This window comes from Theropithecus gelada, chromosome 9 (assembly GCF_003255815.1).
Source record: "Theropithecus gelada isolate Dixy chromosome 9, Tgel_1.0, whole genome shotgun sequence".
Classification (NCBI taxonomy): domain Eukaryota; kingdom Metazoa; phylum Chordata; class Mammalia; order Primates; family Cercopithecidae; genus Theropithecus; species Theropithecus gelada.
The window spans coordinates 119,533,392-119,553,848 of NC_037677.1; the positions used below are offsets into that span (position 1 = coordinate 119,533,392).

Genomic DNA, 20,457 nt, shown 5'->3' on the forward strand with positions numbered 1-20,457 from the left:
GCCTATCCATCTTCAGGGCCAAAAACTCCCCAGTAGGGGGAATTTCTGATAGCCTCATTTCCTGGAGGTCGGTGGTTTTAGTCAGATAAGGGAAGCTCCTGGAAGGCTTTTCCTCCACTTGTTGAATCTCAGATGTCTTCAGCTTAAAAGAAGCATTATGCCAACTCTGGGATTCCAAATGGGTCCCTGCACCATGATAGGGATGTACCACAGATATTTAACCATTCACCCACTGAAGGACATCTGGACTGTTTCCAGTTTTTTACTGTTGTGGCTAAAGCTGCTGTGGACATTTGTACACAGGTCTTTGAACTTATGTTCTTACTTCTCTTGAATAAATACAAAAGAGTACAACTGCTGGGTCATATGATAATTGCATAAGAAACAGCTAAACTGTTTTCCAGAGTGACTGTACCATTTTACATTCCCCAAAACAATGTATGAGAGATCCATTTTCTCATCTCCCTTGCCAGTGCAGCAAATCAAAATATTTAACCCCAAAATATACTTTGACATATTTTGAAATGGTTGCCATACTGCCAGCAGACCAGCCTGATCAACATGGTGAAACCCCGTCTCTACTAAAAATACAAAAATTAACTGGGTGTGGTGGCATGTGCCTGTAATCCCAGCTACTTGGGAGGCTGAGGCAGGAGAATCGCTTGAACCTGGGAGGTGGGGGTTGCAGTGAGCCGAGATCGTGCCACTGCACTCCAGCCTGGGCAACAGAGCAAGACTCTATCTCAATAAATAAATAAATAAATAAATAAATAAGAAGACTTAGCTTTCCAAACATCTGTCTCCTGTCTTCTTCTTCTATTCAGTAGTTTATTTGCAAGGCAATAATAGTGTCACAGGTTCAATTCTGGCTTGGGTATTTCATTATCTTTTACAATTACATGAAAATTTTGTTCAAGGGAGAGAAAGCCAAATTTCCCCCCTGCATTGGTCCACCGTTAATATCAACCCCAGTATTTTATTTTTTAAATGAAACCTTATAGACAAATCCATTCAATCTTAATCAGAATGACCATAAGATGGGATTCTCATAACCTCTTTATACATTTTTGTTAAAGAGCAGATCAGTGCCTTAAGAAAACCTTGTGCTTTTATTCCAATGCTCAATTTTTGGAAAAATAAAATAATACCCTTTTGAATGTAGTCAGTGTGTTCACACAGAGAATTTCTTTTACAAGATTAATTTTTACAAACCTTCCACAACTTATTCAAACCTTTAGCTTTATCTTATTTAACTGAAAACAATCCTTTAACCGTCTAGGCAAAAATTTACATTCCCATGGCTTCTTATAATCTTTTACCAAAAACATATTTTACTTTCTTTACACAACTTGCATGTCTTTTTTATATAAACATCACACACATAACACATATATAACTACACAGATAGACAAAAGATGCAGTAGTTGTAAGATTTTTCATCTGTCAATCTACTAATTGGATTACTGGCCTCAGGGTGGAGCTCTTCACAAAACAGAGCCAGGAAAACACACAGTTTCTACGGCTTAATAAGCAGGTATAACTGGAAGACAAGAATAGATTTTGAGAGGGATCTATCATAGCACTTTTAATTCTTGGGGTTCTGAGGAAAACAGGGTTTTCCCCCCAAAATAGGGTCCTTGGTTACTTTTCTGTTTTTCCCAAGGAGTCCCATGCTCTCCGAAGTTATCTTAGGGCCTCTCATGTGTGCATTAAGAGTGGCAAGATGAAACGGAGAAAAATAGTCAACTGTGAAGAGAATAAAAATAAAAAAGAACTTCTTTCCAGCAAAACAAGATCCAAGAAAAGAAAAAAAAATACGTAAAGGCCTTTAAAGTATACATATAGCTTAAATATCCACTTTTAATTAGGCTTTTTTTTTTTTTTTTGAGAATAGTCTTGCTCTGTCTTAATTAGGCTTTTAACCATAGTGCTCTATTAAAAAAAAATCCTTTTAAATCTCCTATTACCCAGTTCTAGCCATGCCAAGTGGCCAGTATTTCTGGCTTTGAACTTTACCAAAGGTAACCTCCCAGGTGCTCAGAGAAAGGAACATTTGAGCCAGTTCATGGAGGGGAAGAGAATCAGCAAATGGCAAATGTCACACAGATATCAAACCAGAAACGACTCATTCCCCAAGCCAGGATTGAACCTGTGACACCACTGTAAAACGGTGAAGCCACAGCTACTGAGCCACAGCATTGGACAATCTCCATTGCCCCTCCCAGAAGGAGTCTAGAGTAGTTAATTTTGAGTTTGCAAAGACTTCCAACTACTTAAGATGATTTTACAGCTAACTATGACATGAACGCCAAAATTCCTGGTCTGGGTGGTGGAGACTGAGAGAAAGTACTGCACATGGTTATGAGGGAACCTTTTCAAATCTGTAATTTGAACTAACTTTTAGATAACTTCTGAATTACACAAAATTCTACTTTTTCTCACTAATAACACAACCCTTTCTGGCGTATTTTGTATTCAGAATTATGTGTTAATTAGAATTCTTATCCTTAGTAACCCAAGGATATCCTTAGTAACCTGAAACTTTAATGAAACCATAAAAAAAAAACACAAGAAATTCTGAAGTATCAGATATGGGCATTTATAGATAAGAACATTTGCACAATTTTAGAAACATATTTCCCCATATCACAACCCTTTCTTAATTGAAAATGACCCAGATAGTAAATGAGCATCAAAATTAAGATTTTAATTTACCCAAAAAAGTTTACCTAAAACATTTATCCCGTTTACTGTACTCAATTCCTTCATTTTCAACAGTTTATCTGGATTACTTCTGCAAACTGAAATATTAGACACTATAATTGTTTTAATAGCCAGTGAACATCCAGTGCTCACCTAAACCTAAGTAAGAGCCTCAAAGTTAAATACACAGATATTTTTACCGATAACTCAGAAGACTTGGCTAACAACATTAAATTACTCTCATTTGCCCAAAAAAAAAAAGACATGCAAATCAAGATCATTTTGTTTTGGCTGGGTTTATAGTTTTATAATCTTGTATGCCAAACCCTGACACCTCAAAATATCTAGTGGAGACAAATATAAAATCCAGAAAAAAATGTATGTTGACAATTCTGAAGGCATTTCTAGTTTTGTTTTATCAATAGTTTTCAAACCAGCTTGTTTATACTTAAGTCATGTGAACTTGAAATTTTCTTAGACTTGTGTACTTAATTTATCTTTTAGTTATAAGCCAATTTGGTAGACACAACATTTAATAGTAAGTATATATACAAATAAACACATCTAGACAGGTACACACACACACACACACACACACACACACACACACACACACAAAAAGATCCAATAGCTTTTACCTCGGAACTCTAGCCGTGAGATAGCAATACAGGCTTAACAGTTTTACTTTGTATGCCCCAATAGATAATCCAATGAAGGCTGTGAACCAAAATTGTGGGTAAAGCAGTTTCCATGGCAGTTTGGTTTTTAAAGGGCAAACCTCCCCAGGCTCCAAAGAACACTGGGGCCAAACAGCACCAAAGGAGAGCATCACTCATTAACCAGGACCCCTGCTTAGAACAGCAGCACAAAAACCTGCCTGGGTACATGCAACTCCATCCCACTTTCCCATTCAGCAGCAAACTCCAGATTCCAAACAATATTGGGACCAAACAGTATTGCAAAATTTCCCATTGTCATCTGTGAGAGAAAATTCTAAGGAGGGCTTAGTACTGGACCTCAGAACCTCTGCCTAGGGTGTCCCCTTTGGAGAGGTTGAAGTCTGGAGTTCGATCCCCTGAGGCATCCCCCTTTGGGATCCACTCTTAGAGTGTCAGACGTCTCTGACCTTAGGTGGGCACCAATCCCACTTTGCATGTTTTCCCTCCAGAGGCAATGGCCTACTATAAGCTTTCCTTTGGTTCCTGGGTGTAATCCCCAACTTTTAGCATCCTTATAATTTGATAAGGCCTTACTTTCCCATGCTTCCCATTCCACTAAAGTGATAGTCATGAACTGTAATGATAGGCACTGGAGGCTGAGTGGGTTCTTTTGTCCTTAGCCAGTCAAATAGGGGAAGGGAAGAATTTAGCATAAGAAGAGAACTCGAATGTGTTTGAGTTCACTCCAGATTAGCTGCGCCACATGTAGGGATCAGGGACCACAACCGGAAATGACAGAAAAGAGTCCTTACCTCTTCCAGGGAGGGCAACTATCCTTATTCACTCCTTGGCCTTCAGGCAACGCTGGAGAGTGGCCCTGGCCAGAAGCCTGCAGTTGCCTCCATGTTTAGATGCTGCCCACCAAGGATCCTGAGTTGGAAAGGAAAAGAGAGAGAGAAGATTCCCCTGGATGGTGCAGAAAGGAAAAGGTGAAAAACAAACCGCACACTTTGGGCTGGCTAACCAAAATATGTTTCCAGTATAGGGTGTCCAGGTTCTTGGCATTTTGAACAAAGAATTGGACAAAATGCACAAACACAGCAAGCAAAGAATGAAGCAACAAAAGCAGAGATGTATTGAAAATGAAAGCACGCTCCACAGGGTGGGGCCGGGCCCAAGTAAGCAGCTCAAGGGCCCAGTTACAGAATTTTCTGGGATTCAAATATTCTCTCGAGGTTTCCCGTTGGTTACTTGGTGTATGATGTTTCCTGCCATAGCTGAAGTAGAGTTACAAAATTATTTACTTGGCTTTAGAAGGTTGGGGGCTTTCCATTTAATTTAGTTCTAGGAAGCCCTTAGGTTCCCTGCCTCCAGACCCTATTTCCTGCCTCAGTCCCAGCTATCTGGGGGACTGAGGTGGGAGGATCACTTGACCCTGGGAAGTTGAGGTTCCAGTGAGCAGTGGTCGTGCCACTGCCCTCATGGCTGGGTGACAGAGTGGGACTGTCTTGAAAACAAAAACAAAACAAAACAAATGTTAAACCAGATCACCCTGAAGAAAAAGCAATTAATAAAAATAAAAGGCTTTTAGGCCAGGCACAGTCGCTCATGCCTGCAATCACTGCACTTTGCGGGGGCCAAGCCACAAGGATCGCTTGAATCTAGGAGTTTGACATCAGCCTGGGCAACATAGCGAGACCTTGTCTCCGCAACAACAACAACGACAAAAAATTAGCTGGGAAAGGTGTGCATCTATAGTCCCAGCTACTTGGAAGGCTGAGGTGGGAGGATCACCTGAGTCCAGGAGGTCAATACTACAGTCAGCTGTGATCACATCACTGCACTCCAGCCTGGGTGACAAAGTGAGACCCTGTCACAAAAATAAATAAATAAATAAAATAATGTATTTGCGTGGCAAAACAACCAAAACTATAAGTGAAGTCAAAAGACAAATCACACCCTGGCTTTTTTAAAAGTTGCAATTTCTGCCACCAAAGAGCCAATTTCCCTAATTTGTCTAAAATTCCTAGAAATCAATGGGAACAGAAAAAGACATTGAATAAAAAAATGGGCAAAGAACATGAATAAGCTGTATGCAGAAAAAGAAATACGAATAGTTCGTAGACATATGAAAACATGCTCAAACGCATAGGAAGAGAAGCACAAATATAAGAATGCCTGGCCCAGTGTGGTGGTGGCTGACGCCTGTAATCCCAACACTTTGGGAGGCTGAGGCAGGTGGATCACCTGAGGTCAGGAGTTGGAGACCAGACTGCCCAACATGGTGAAACCCTGTCTCTACTAAAAATACAAAAATTAGCCAGGCGTGGTGGTGGGCACCTGTAATCCCAGCTACTAGGGAGGCTGAATCAGGAGAATTGCTTGAACCTAAGCAGTTCTTGGGGGGAGGCTGCAGTGAGCCAAGATGGCACCACTGCACTCCAGCCTGGGAGACAGAGTGAGACTCCGTTTCAAAACAAACAGACAAACAAACAAAAGAACACCTTGTGTTACAAATTTTCACCTATCAGATTGGCACAAAAATTTAAATATTAAAGCAGCATACTGTTTTGGCCAAGGCTCTGAGAAAACAGAACTAATAATAGTCCACCAAAGTATTACGAAAATTTTAAACTGAAAACATCCAATCAGCAGCCGCAGGGAAAAACATTGTGTAAACTTAAACCAAGTCTTCTGAAAACACAACTGCGTGTGTAAATAAACCTTGTCTCTACTCTTGTTAATCTGTCTATAGTCAGTTCAAAACCCCTCTATCATCACCATTTAACCTGGTTGGTTAGAGAAATATGTAAATGTATCATTCTATGGTATTTTATCACATGTAGATTTGCATAACCACCACCACCATCTAGATGCTCACAAAGATCTCCCTCATTTCAGTTTACTTACAACAAAAGTTCTGTTGTACCTTCCCCAGCCTACCCTACCCCCAGAGTTAATGACTTTTATTAGATCTTATGCAATCTAAGGTGGAGCCTAGTTCTAAAAACAAAGAGCTTGGTACTTGTACACAGTGGACTATTTTGCAACTATTTAAATTTTAAAAAGGAGTGAAAAGGCTCTCTATGTCTTAATATGCAAATACCTCTTGAATATATTGCTACGTGAAAAAAAAAAGGAAGACACAGAATAGGATACATAGTATGCTACATTTTTGAAAGGACAGGGAGAAAAATAAGAACGTGTATTCCTATTTGCTTATATTTGTTTTAAGAGAACACTAGAAGGATACATAAGAAGCTAGTTTTTAAAAAAAGAGGTTGCCTATGGGAGAGGTAGAGAAGTGGGCTGGATGGGGATGTGATAACAGGTTTTTTGAGCCTTGTTTGTATGTTGCCTATTAAAACCAGGAGAAAATGTTAAAGCCAACTGGAGAAGGGACGTCATGGGGTAGGGCACGTTCATAGATTATTGCTTGAACTCTAAGCCATAAGTGAATGGTTTGGTTTTTGAAAGTCATAAGATGGGTTGAGTTTTCAGTCTCCAAAGTCATGCATGTTAAACCACAAATTCCAGCCCAAGCTGCACGACGGAATGATCTGGGGTGCTTTTTAGCAGTAAGGATGCCCACGGCAGAGTCTACTCTTGAATCACAATCTTAAATGTTGTGGCTATGATAGCTCTTTTTTAAGTTCTCCAAGTGATACAGCTATGCAGCTGATATGATTTGGCTGTGTCTCCACCCAAATCTCAACTTGAATTGTATCTGCTAGAATTCCCACATGTTGTGGGAGGGACCCAGGGGGAAGTAATTTAACTGTGAGGGCCAGTATTTCTCGTTCTATTCTTTTGATGATGAATAAGTCCCACGAGATCTGATGTGTTTATCAGGGGTTTCCACTTTTGCTTCTTTCTCATTTTCTACTGCCACCATATAAGAAGTTCCTTTCGCCTCCTGCCATGGTTTGGAGGCCCTCCCAGCCATATGGAACTGTAAGTCCAATTAAACCTCTTTCTCTTCCCAGTCTCAGGTATGTCTTTATCAACAGTGTGAAAATGGACTAATACGGCAGCCAACGTGGTAACCCCTTGTTCCCGCACAAGGGGTGTGTATGATCCCTTGGCAGATATGTTTTGTTTCATTTAATTTAGGAGAGCTAAATAATTAAACATGAGGCCAAAGTACATAACAAAATGGCAGTCTTTTATTTGCAAATATGCGCACACTCTCAGGCGAGGTTCTCTGGTCCTCAGGTGTAGGGGGGCCAGGGAAGTCGCGCTGGCGCTCTCCAGTGAGGTTTCCCGGTCCACGAACGCGGGGCGGAAGAAGTCACACCGGCTCCTGCCGGCTGCGGACTTTTATGCATTGGTACTGGAAGGGGGAGGGCAGTGGGCAGGATAAGCGCGTGATAGGGGCGTCTCCATAGGTGTGGCCAGGTAAGTTTCGATCTCTTCGGATTGACGTCACCTGGCGCATGCTCGGTTGATCTGCATCCTCCTGAGTGCAGGATGCATTTTCCCGCGCCTGGGAAAGTTGGTGAGGAAGAACCCGGAAGCAACATGGATTGTGCCTCCTTGTTCACCTTCCTCCATCTTGTCCTTTCTCCCTCACCCAAACAATATCAATCCAATGTCCACAACTAAGGAGGTTTAGCAAGGGGATTTTATTACTTGTAACAAGTAAGGAGAACACTGGGATTATTCCCACAACAGTGTCTCCCTGAGCTGGGGGCTGGATCAGGTTTTTGTAAGCATGGGGTAATGAGGTGTGATCTGATTGGATGCTGCAGTGAGGGGATGCCAGGAGGCATGATCTGACCAGATCCTGTCAGGGTGTGACCCGAGAGCTCATCTGATTAGATCCTTGATCCTGCCATAAACTGTCCACTTCTTAGAATAATTAAGTCCTTACTCTTCAGTCCGAGCGCTTATGTTCCCTCTGTGGTTGCATGCTTGGTTCATTTGCGTATGCCCAGTTTTATGTGACCTGAGATCTACGGCAACTGAAAAACAACTCACCACTTTCCTACGTAAAAATTGAATCAGATTGGTCTGGGGAGGCTACGTACTGATTTAAATCTCAGGGACATTCTTTCTCAGACACTAATAGATTAGTTGGTAAATGTTACTGTAATAAACTAGTTTGATTATTGTAACAATATTCAGCAGTTAGGATCTTATCCTTAAAATTGTTCTGTGGCATACTGAGCACATTATCTAAAACCTACTTCTAGCTTTTAAAAGCAAGCCTACTTTGAATCCCTTTGAAAACAGGCTGGGCATGGTAGCTTAGGCCTGTCATCCCAGCACTTCAGGAGGCCAACGCAGAAGGATCACTTGAGGCCAAGAGTTTGAAACTAGCCTGGGTAACATAGCAAGACCCTGTCTCTACAAAAAGTTAAAAAATTAGCTGGGTGTGGTGTCGCACACCTGAAGTCATAGCTAGTCAGAAAGCTGAGCTGGGAGGATCGCTTGAACCCAGGAGTTAGAGGCCGCAGTGAGCCATGGTCCTGCCACTGCACTCCATCCTTAGTGACAGAGCAAGACCCTATCTCAAAAAAATAAAATAATAAAAATGAAATCCCAAAGCATACATGGTTCAGGCAATTGTACATACTTTTAAGTCTTACAATTTTTGCTGGGCATAATGGCTTACAAGTATAATATCAGCACTTTGGGAGGCTAAGACAGGAGGATCTTGGGGCCAGGATCTTGAGGCCAGGAGTTCAAGGCCAGCCTTGGCAACATAGCAAGACCCCATCTCTATTTCTAAAAAAGAAAGAAAAAACTCTGTAAAGTTTCTTAAAGTTTTTTCTTGTTAAATATTTCTAATATACAGAAAAAGTCCCAAAACAAATGTAACTGATACTCATTTACACACAACTCACCTTTGCTACAGATTTGTTTTAAAGGTTAGTCAAGTGAAGCAATACTACATATTTTTTTAAAAGAAATAAAACAGACCAGGCATGCTGGCTCATGCCTGTAATCCCAGCACTTTGGGAGGCCAAGGTGGGTGGATTGCTTGAGGCCAGGAGTTCAAGACCAGCCTAGCTAACATGGTGAAACTCTGTCTCTACTAAAAATACAAAAATTAGCTGGGCATGGTGGCATATACCTGTAGTCCCAGCTACTTGGAGACCGAGGCACAAGAATCACTTAAACCTGGGAGGCAGAGTTTGCAATGAGCTGAAACCATACCACCGCACTCCAGCCAGGGTGATAAAGCAAGATTCTGTCTCAAAAAAAAAAAAAAAGGGGAGAGAGAGAGAGAGAGAGAAAGAAATAAAACAATGCTAACACAAAACTCACACTTGCACCCTCTCCTCAGATATAATCTCCATCCTGAAGCTCATCTGTATGCTTCCTGTTGGTGTTTTTAAAATTTTGCTATATCTTTGTGTCCTCATAAGAATATATACTATCATTTGGTGTTTTAAAGCGTACATAAATGCTGTCATCCTGAACAAATCCTCTCGCTAACTGCATCTTTAACTCTATACTGTATTTTCAAGAGTTATGCATGTTGATCCACGTAGCTCCCTAGTTCCCTTTAACTGCTATGAGATATTCTGTTGTGTCAATATATGACAATTTATGCATTGTTTTGTTGACAGATAATTGGATTTTTAGTTTTTTGCCTTTACAAAAATCACTGCATCTTTTTGCACATGTCTACTTGTGCATATGAACTGAAGTAAAATTACTGGGCCTTAGTGTAAATATGTTGTTTTAGTTCACTTTGTGCTGCTGTAACAGAATACCAAAGACTGGGTACTTATAAAGAAAACAAATTTATTTCTCATAGTTCTGGAGGATGGGAATTCCAAGATCCATTCACAGGCAGGTTCGGTTGTCTGAGGAAGGCTTTCTTTCCACATCCTCACTTGGCAGAATGGAAGGGCTGGGCTGATGCTGTGTGAAGCCTCTTTTATAAGGACTAAGCCTCTGTCCTTAGTCTCATTCCCAAGGAGGAACTCTCATAACCTAATCACCTCTTAAAGGCCCCCCCCCATACTATGACATTAAATTTCAACATCTGAATTTTAGAAGGGATACATGCAAACCATGGCATATGTTTTTATCTTTACTATCACTAAATTGTCCAAAGTGATTGCAACAGTGATTTATATACTCAACCCACAGAATAGAAGAATTTTTCCTTTTTAGCTGGGCATGGTGGCTCATGCCAGTAATCCCAGCACTTTGGGAGGCCGAGGTGGGCGGATCACTTGAGGCCAGGAGTTTGAGACCAGCCTGGCCAACACAGTGAAACCCCATCTCTACTAAAAATAGAAAAAATTAGCTGGGTGTGGTGGTGCATACCTGTAATCCTAGCTACTCAGGAGGCTGAGGCATGAGAATCACTTGAAGCTGGGAGGCTGAGCTTGCAGTGAGTCGAGATCGTACCATTGGACTCCAGCCTGGGTGACAGAGTGAGACTCTGTCTCAAAAAAAAAAAAAAAAAAGGAAAAAAAAATTTTCTTCTTTCTCCCCACAACCCTTCCTAACTCTTAAGGGTCAAGTAGTTGGGGAGAAGCTTCAGGAGACAACACAACACCTCTGATACATCTTCCTTTGCCTTTTATATATTGTGAAAGCTTCTAGGTTTAAAGCACTTTAAGAATGTTTAGAGCAATACTTCATTATGCTGGAGCATAATGGAGGAAGGGAACTAACTCAATTCTTTTACTAACTGGCAAAAGAGCCTTTACCAGAACATTCCACAGTCAAGAGTTCTTAACCTTCTTTGTGTCTTGAATGAAGAATAAACAACAATGTAGTAAAGTTTATAGACCTTTTCTCAATGATTCAAAGTGCATAAAATATAGAGGGTTACAAGGGAAATCTATTTTTTCCCCCAAAGATGCTGGATATAAAAAATACTTTTTAATTGTGATATAGTAATGTGTGTTTGTTAATTAAATAAGATCCAGCAGTAGTTCTATTCACAGATAACTGCTGTGAATTTGAAGTAGTGAAGAGCACAAATAATATTTCAAGATATTTGTACCAAATCAATGTGATATAAAATATCTGTAATTTCTTTTGATGACAGAGTCACAGATACTGCTAAGACTACTGTAACTTGTTGCTTACATTCATAATAGAAGGAAATGCTGTATTTTAGTTAGAGGTTAGTGAAATAAGGATGTAATTTTACCCCCGTCCAAGTTCATGGACTTTATTGTTCTGTCCACAGAGGCCCAGACTTGATCATCAACACTTCTAGGTGCAACAGAACTCTGGTCAATTGAGTAAGAAACAGATCAGACTCAAGCTCTGGAAAGTATTTGGCAAGGCATAAATAACCATTATTCCATTCAAGTAGCAATTGCTGTTCTATACAAAAAAATGTGATGATGTGGTGCAATGGGTTATAACTGTGGAAAATCATTTTGATGGAGTGGACACCAAAGCTGCAAAGGCTGAAGTCAACACTGAAGGCCAGGGGACATTAGAAAATCAACATCAAAACATCAGGCTGTGTAGTCAAAGGCAAGGAAAAGAAAAGTTTCTTTTATTAAAGACTGTCATAGTATTAATAAATGGAAAATTTCTTCTGCCGAAAAATGTTAGGTTATATCTCTCAATGCTTTGCTCAAAAATGGATTCCATTCACTTAGCATATTGTCACTGTATTTTATGAAGAGTATCTTTAATAATCTTACCCTGTGATCCTATACCATTTCTTACCTTTTAAAGTACAATTGTCTGTGTTATCATGTCTATGAATCTAAAATCACTGCTATGTTTTGAATGGTCCTATACTTTGTCAGTAGCAGTATTGAAACCAAGAGGCTCGCAGTTGTGTCAGTGGGAAAAATAGGTATTAATGTAAGATCCACTGGCTTTTAAGTTTCTCAGTAGTGAGCTTTTTTTTTTTTTTTTTTTTTTTAAGATGGAGTCTCACTTTGTCGCCCAGGCTGGAGTGCTGTGGCGTGATCTCAGCTCACAGTAGCCTCTGCCACCGGGGTTCAAGCAATTCTCCTGCCTCAGCCTCCTGAGTAGCTGGGATTACAGGCGCCTGCCACCGCACCTGGCTAATTTTTGTAGTTTTTAGCAGAGATGGGGTTTCATCATCTTGGCCAGGCTGGTCTTGAACTCCTGACCTCATGATCTACCTGCCTCGGACTCCGAAAGTGCTGAGACTACAGGTGTGAGCCACTGCACCCGGCCCCGTGAGCTTTCTTTTAAAGATAAACTTAGGTACAAAGGTGATATATTAACTAACAGACACACAGAATTCTGTCATGGATTTAGTGAAGTAAATAATCTCCCTTAGAAGTAAGAAATGTGGGCAATGTATTATAGTTTTTGAAATGTAGTAGGTAAGTTTCATGAACCTTTTGTGAAGAAGACTAGTTGATGCATTCTTTCATTCATTCAAATATATATCAAGAACCCCATTCAAAGCTCCACCACCAGCCAGTGAGCAGACTTGGCCCCCATGCTTACCTCTCTTCCTTCTCCAATTTCCAATTTTTTTTTTTTTTTTTTGAGACAGAGTTTCGCTCTTGTTGTCCAGGCTGGAGTGCAATGGTGCAATCTTGGCTCACCACAACCTCCACCTCCCGGGTTCAAGCGATTATCCTGCCTCTGCCTCCCAAGTAGCTGGGATTACAGGCATGCACCACCACGCTTGGCTAATTTTGTATTTTTAGTAGAGACGGAATTTCTCCATGTTGGTCAGGCAGGGCTTGAACTCCCAACCTCAGGTGATCCGCCCACCTCGGCCTCCCAAAGTGCTGGGATTACAGGTGTGAGCCACCATGCCTGGCCTCTAATTTCCATTCTTTCCCCCCTTTCTTCCTTCTTTCTTCATGCCAGCTGCCACTGACCATTCTCTCCCGCTGCTGCTAGCGGCATTCTTCCCCTTCTTGAGCCCCTTTGCACCTGGATTCTTACTTCACTTCCTTTATCCTTCTTTTTAACTCTTCCTGTCCATCTCATCAAGAAGAAAATACCTTATGTCCCTTTTGTCCTCCTTTCTAGCCCAAAGTTTTCCTGTCCCAACTCTGTCTTTAATGAGAAAAAATGTTCCATGCAACTTTGCTCTAAACCAACTCCTACTTCTGAAAACAAAACAAAACAATTAGCTAGGAAAATGGAGATGCATACCACTTTTCTTCTGACTGGCCGATGTTTCTCGTTCCCAGGTGAATCCAGAGCACAGTATGTCTGCTCCTAGGCACATAGTTGAAAGATTGACCAACATGCAGCCAAGATTGACGGTGGTTTCAAACGCAGTGACTCGTGAACAGTTTCTTTTTCTTGACTTTTCAGTGTGTAATCAAAACTACTGAGAAAACATATTTCAGTATGTTACTGCATTTGTTAAAGGATTTGGGACACTGTAGCAGGAAGGCACTCTCATGGCAAGCAATGATGGCTGGCAGGTTAACTAGATCGTTACTGTTTCTATTTCTCTGATGACCACCTCCACTTCTGTGTTCTTAGCAGCTGTGGTAGAAATAGTTATTACGGTGTATTGAGCTCTTACTATAGGCTAAGCCCTTTTATGGATGGTCTTACTAATCCTCACAAAACTCCAAGAGGTTGGTATCTGCATTTTACAGGTAAGGAAACTGAGATTCTGAGAGGTTTTAACTGAGAGGTTAAAAATCACTTGCCCAAGATCACATAACTTAAATATCAGAAGCTAGGATTTGAAACTAGTTCTTTCAGACTTCAGAGCTTATTTTCTTAATCTTTATGCTGCCTGTAAGATGCTGGAAAAAAAAATTAGCCGCGGAAATTACAAAAGCCCAGCTGCCTGGGCTCACTCAGCACAGGGCAGGTATCTCTATGTCATCACCAGCTCCCTGGGCCCACTCAGGGCAGGGCAGGTAGCTCTGTGCCCTCACAAGAGAAGGCTCTTGACAATGGTCAGTTTTAGACATCAGTGGTGTTATAGTTCCAGTTTCCCTTTCTAAAAAGTCAGTGAAATGTGAAGTACATTGGAGAATGAAATCTTTTGAGAAAGTTCTGTCTCCTTGATTGGCAAAAGTTAATTATCGAGGAAATTTGTTTATTTAAAATAGCTCATTGCTGGATAAAGAAGGTATCACGTCATGTTAACAAACTAATTTGTGTTATGTTTAAAAGACTGAATTTTAAAATGCGCTAGGTTAAGTGTCCTTGTTTTGGTGACGAAATATAAGAATGGGTTATAAAGTTATTCCCAAAGAAAATGATATTCAAGTACCTTTTAGTGTGTGTGTGTATATATGTTCCCTATTTAATGGGGGCTGTTCCTACAGCTAAGAAGAAATTTCCCAACTTGTTTGTCTTCTTGGAAGATTCCTCCTCATGTCTCAAAATCTTCCCAGTCAGAAGCTCTACTCGATATAACAAATAATGGATTACACTTGGCTCCCCTGCAAACACTCACAGATGAGGAGATGATGATTAAGAGTTCAGGTAAGTAAATGTATGAGTATCACCTTTTTCTCCCCAGACAGGATCTCTGGAGCACAGTGGCACAATCATGGCTCCCTGCAGCCCCACCTCTGGGCTCAAGCTATCCTGCTTCAGTCTCCTGAATAGCTGGACAAATGTTACCTTATTATTTGGTCATGAATTGGATCTACAATATGAAGTCACATATGACAGGATTGAAAGATATGTTCATCTAAATTTGTGAATGTAGTTTTTTTGACATAAATTCTTTTTGAAGAAAAGCAATGCATATCCAAGATTAAAATGACAGAATAAAAGGCTATGTAGTTAAAAGTGAAGGCTTTCCCGCCCATGTTCTGTAGTTCCCCAGTTCTTGCCACCTTGTTACCAGTTTCTTATATAGCCTTGCAGAGTTAGAAGTACATTTATATTCCACTTTTCTTTAGATAGTGGGGTTTTTTTGTTGTTGTTTGTTTTTTTGAGATGGAGTCTCACTCTGTCACCCAGGCTGGAGTGCAGTGGCGCAATCTCGGCTCACAGCAACCTCTGCCTCCTAGGTTCAAGCAATTCTTCTGCCTCAGGCTCCTGAGTAGCTGGGACTACAGGCACGTGCCACCACGCCTGGCTAGCTTTTTGTATTTTTTTTTTAAATAGTAGAGACGTGGTTTCACCGTGTTAGCCAGGATGGTCTTGATCTCCTGACCTCGTGATCTGCCCACTTTGGCCTCCCAAAGTGCTGGGATTACAGGCGTGAGCCACCATGCCCAGCTTAGACAGTGGGTTTTCATACTTTATGTGGAATTTAAATTTTACCTTTATCTATGAAACACCTGTGGTTGAAACAGGGTGCCCGAATGAAGCAGAAGTTGTATACCACTAAACCTTAAAGCAGTTTGCATTCATTTATTTATAGGTATAGGTGTAGGTGTAAAATTATGATCTATTTAAAAATCCATAGCAGAACATCAGAATGTTGTTCTTAGAGAATATGGATGGTAAGTGTATTCATTTTCTATTGCTGCGTATTGAATCACTCCAAACTTAACAAGTTAAAACAGCGCCCATATAGTGGCTCACAATCTGTAGGTCAGAAGTCCAGCTGGAGCAAATCCAGGCTCAGGATCTCAGAAGGTCAACATCAGTGTGTCAGTTGGGCTGTGTTTTTGTCTGGAGCTCAAGGTCCTTCCAAGCTCCCACGGTTGTATCAGTACGCAGTGCTTTGCAGTTGCAGGGCTGAGGTCTTGTTGCCCAGCTGGCTGTTAGCCAGAGGTTGTCCCCAACTCCTGGAGGCCTCTGTATTCCTTGCCATGTGGCTCCCTCCATCTTCAAAACCAGTGACTCTCCCTCCCAGCATCAAGTCTCTCTCATCCTTAAAACGTGTTTGACCAGAAAGAGCCCCATCTTTCTTGGGGGCTCGCCTGATTAGGTCAGGCCCCCCAACTGTCATCTCCCTGTTTTAAGGTCAGCTGATTTGGGAGCTTGATTGTACCTGTAAAATCAACTTCACAGCAGCACTTAGATTCATGTCTGAATAACTGGGAGAGGACATGTATACACCAGCGGCTGGGAATCTTGGCACTGTCTTAGAACTCTGTCACAATAAGTAAATTTCTTTTCTTTTTTTATTTTTTGAAATGGAGTTTTGCTTGTTTTGCCCAGGCTAGAATGCAATGGCACTATCTCGGCTCACTGCAACCTCTGCCTCCTGGGTTCAAGCGATTCTCCTGCCTCAGCCTCCCAAGTAGCTGGGGTTACAAGTGTGTGCCACCACACCTGGCTAATTTTGTATTTTTAGTAGAGATGGGGTTTCACCATGTTGGCCAGGCTGGTCTCGAACTCCTGATCTCAGGTGATCCACCAACCTCCGCCTCTCAGAGTGTTGGAATTACAGGCGTGAGCCACTGCACCCAGCTAGTAAATTTCTTTTCCTTTGCTCCCTCACCTTTTAGATATGGTCTCAGGGAAGTGAGTTTGGGTTGGCTAAGGAAAAACAGGGTGAGTCGTCAAATAGTTTTACATAAATCAAAGAATTTGCTTAGAGTATCTTGATTCTCTGTCTTCAGTCGTATTTATTTCTTTAGTACCCACCTAGTCTAAGCACAGAAGCAATAAAGATGGGCAAGAAAAAAAATCACTGCTTTTAAGGAACTCAGAGTCTAGTGGCAAAGACAGTCAAATAAAGGAAATAGTTTCAAAATAACATGGTAAATGTCATGGAGGTATTGGGGGAGCAAAGCAGAGAACACCAGGAATTTGCTAGGTGTGGCAGAAGTGGGCTAAGGAAGCAGTCAGGAAAGGCTTCTCAGAGAGTGTGGAGCTTGAGCTGTACCATGAAGGACAAAGTGCAGTTGGCCAGTTGGACAAGGGAAGGGAAGAGATTCTACATAATGGGAGTCGCCTGTGCAGAAACAAAAGAATACTGAAGCAAGCCGCATGCACTGAACTCTCAGTTTAACCCTGTTGCCTTCTCTACCGACTTGGTATTACGTTGGTAGTAACCCTAAGAAGGTATTTTCATCAAAATGAATTCTAAATGCATCTAAGTCTTAAAAACATTAAAAAATGAAATAGTGGTTTTCAACCGGGGCAGGCCGCCCCCAGAGGACATTTACCAATATTTAGGGACATTTTTGATTTGCCACAACTTAGAAGTGGGGATGCCCCTGGCAGCTAGTGGGGTAGAGGCCGGGATGCTGCTCAACATCCTGCAATGCACAGAACAGCCTCACAACAAAGACTCACTTGCCCCAAAATGTCCATAGTGCCAAGGTGGAGAAACCCTGTTCTGTATGACCACGCAGCTATGAAAAGGACCAGGTTAGATGGGATATGCTGACATAGAAAGATCATCAAGATATAGTTGAGGGAAGCAAGGCACACACCAATGTGTATCTCCTGATTCCTATGTGTGAACGTGCGTGTGTACAGGTAAGTATAGATGATTTTCAAAGAAAAGTTTTCAGAAAGAATACATAATAAATTTAAAATTAGTCACCTTTGGGTAGAGTGGAGCATGGCTTTCATGTTTCATTTTGTGTTTGTGTTTTTGCACCATCTACACATATCATTTATTTTGTGATGTCATCAAGAGTTACAAAGGGATATGGGGAACTACACCTTTCTCTGTTAAAAAGAAAACTTTATAAATTCTATTTTAAAAATATAAGAAGGGTACCTGTGTATATTTTAACTTAGTTAAAATGTAAAATTTTGTCAGCAAACTATTAATGTGACTGTAACTTTAACATAGACTTATCAGTAATTCTTTTTCCTACAGTTAAAAAATTTGCTCAGGAACAAATTGCACCTTTGGTTTCAACCATGGATGAAAATTCGAAAATGGAGAAATCAATAATACAAGGATTATTTCAACAAGGGGTATATTTTATAATTCTTCCAGTTTCAAGCTTTTATAAAAACATTTTGGTGTTAAAATATAGGCATATTTTTAAATTTAGGGACTGTAATGATAGCACGATGAACCCTTCATTTCCTAGTCAAAATTATCTGTTTTCTTTTTTTGGTTGAAATCCTACTTAATATTTATGTACTTAAAAGTTTTTAAAAATGGAATTAACATTTTTAATTGGAAATGCTATATATTTTAAGGAAAAGTTTGGAAGTAAGATGGTAATTTATTTGTATCTTTAGACCAGTGGTTCTCAACTGGGGGCAGTTTTGCCCTCCAGGGGACATTGGGCAACGTCTAGAGACATCTTTGGTTGCCACAGCTGAGGTGTGCTACTGGCCTCTAGTGGAATAGAGACAAGGCATGCTGCTCAACATCCTGTAGTGCACAGGACAACTGCCACAACAAAGAATTATCCAACCCAATGCCACCGTGAAGAAACCCTACTTTAGATAGTAACACTTCATAGCATAGTTTATATTCTACCTGAATCTCTATATAAGTGATACACTTAGAAGCAGAGGTGATACATGAATTCCACATTAACCAGGCAACAGATTCCCATCTTTCCAAGTCACATAGCTCTTTAATGGAAATACAACATATGAAATAGATACAAGTAAAACTGCTCTCACTGTGATAGGGGGAGAGGCTATTAGCATAGGGGCTTCTAGAAGAACATTTTTTAAATCACCCACTCATCATTTCTCACTTCTCCAGAGGTATAAAATATTTATTTTTTTATTTTTAATACTAAAGATGTCCCAGAACAAGTGGCTGCGATTCAGAGCCGTTAGCCTAAATCTTGTCTGCCATCCAGTTTGAAAAATAACCATTGCCACTTAGCTAGATAGTTTTATTTATTTCTGTTTTAAAGCAACCAGCTTTTTAAATACTGTGTGTAGTAGCGATTCTTCCATCTTTCTTTTAGTACGCAAACTCTTGGGAAAATGGAATCTTATATGGAGTCATAGTGGTCAAACAGGAGGCCGATGTGGAGAAGAGATGGACTCTGTGAGTCCATTCCTCAGCCAAGTTTTATTTCTATTGCTTACAGACCCTCTAGGCTTCTGGAAGCAGTCTCACGGTTTCACAGCGTGAGATCTCCCCTGTGCTGGTCGTTTCTGCAGCGGGGCTGTCTGCAGAGTGATGCATTGCCTGCACCCTGCTACTCATCTCCACAAACCGCTGCTGCGCAGATGCAGCCTCACCTGCCTCCTTACTCCCATTGTCATGGTTTTTTGGCATAATGGCTTGCAAAAACAATATTTCCACTTTGGGAGAGATTAGTGACTTTTTTAGAGAAGCAATGTCTCTGGCATCTGCTCAAGACATTGTAATGAGGTAGCCAGAGTGCCCTACTCAGTCCTCAGGCAAACCCAGATCCTTCCGTTCTTCCTCATTTCTGGTTTTATCACCATTCAGTCACTCCCATTTCTGGTTGTTTTCCTGTTGTAGCCCAAAATGTAAGAGCCACAGCCCTGACTGCAGCATAGTGTGACTCCAGGAATGTCTAGAGAGAGACTAAGAGAATTATCCTTCTATTAACAGCGGTGGGCTTTGAATTACACAGGCACACATTCTCTTTGTGAAATTGAGAGTACTATGTGAGCCTCAGTAGTGACGGAACGGGGTTGTTGGAAAGGCTTGGCTGGCACTGGTCATGTTTACAGACCCATTCTTTGGCTAGTGTGACTCTAGCAAACACCACCACCTCTGCTAACCATCCTGAACTTTTGAGGTGGCATAAAAGGAATGGTCATTCAATTATTAACTTGTCGAAAAAGTCAAGGTGAAAGAGCCTGACTGGAAGAAACTTTGCCGAATGAAACCGTAGACATTCCCATTGAGGAGTAGGCTATTTTCTTCTGTTTCCTTATTACATTGAAATCAGCATAAGGTGAGTAGGGCATGTTGAAAAACCAAAACCCCACCTACCTTCTTTAAGCAGGCAACAACAGTTCTTAGCAAGAAAGGTCATCTAAGCATTTTTATATAAGATATTTTCTCATTCCATTAAGCTATACTTTAAAGCATTTTACCTCACATTATTTTTTGAATCCCAAAAGGAAGCAAATGATGGAATATAATTTTATCCTTTTCAAATATACAGTTTCTGTTACAGGTTTTTTTGTTACCTATGGAAAAATTACCATACCAAATTAAAATAAAATATACATACAAAATTTTAAAATTAAGAATAAATATGGTGGCCAGGCGCAGTGGCTCACACCTGTAATCCCAGCACTTTGAGAGGTTGAGGCAGGTGGATCACCTGAGGTCGGGGGTTCGAGACCAGACTGGCCAACACGGTGAAACCCA

General features: G+C 40.8%; 2 protein-coding genes across 4 annotated transcripts in view; one reads left to right on the forward strand and one right to left on the reverse strand.

Annotated features, from left to right (window-relative positions):
• The window catches only part of IKZF5 (IKAROS family zinc finger 5), a 29,604-nt gene extending 25,104 nt beyond the window's left edge, over nucleotides 1-4,500 (reverse strand). The window contains exon 1 of the mRNA XM_025395994.1: nucleotides 4,175-4,500. The gene's annotated coding sequence lies outside the window, so the exon portion shown is untranslated. The remainder of the gene's footprint in view (nucleotides 1-4,174) is intronic.
• ACADSB (acyl-CoA dehydrogenase short/branched chain) overlaps nucleotides 1-20,457 on the forward strand; it is a 41,781-nt gene that overhangs the window by 5,972 nt on the left and 15,352 nt on the right. For 2 of the 3 annotated variants that reach the window (XM_025395986.1, XM_025395989.1), the window contains exons 2-3: nucleotides 14,588-14,747; nucleotides 18,004-18,104. In XM_025395986.1, coding sequence (XP_025251771.1) covers nucleotides 14,588-14,747; nucleotides 18,004-18,104 — 261 coding nt within the window. The remainder of the gene's footprint in view (nucleotides 1-14,587; nucleotides 14,748-18,003; nucleotides 18,105-20,457) is intronic. The other variant, XM_025395987.1, reaches the window with a different exon arrangement.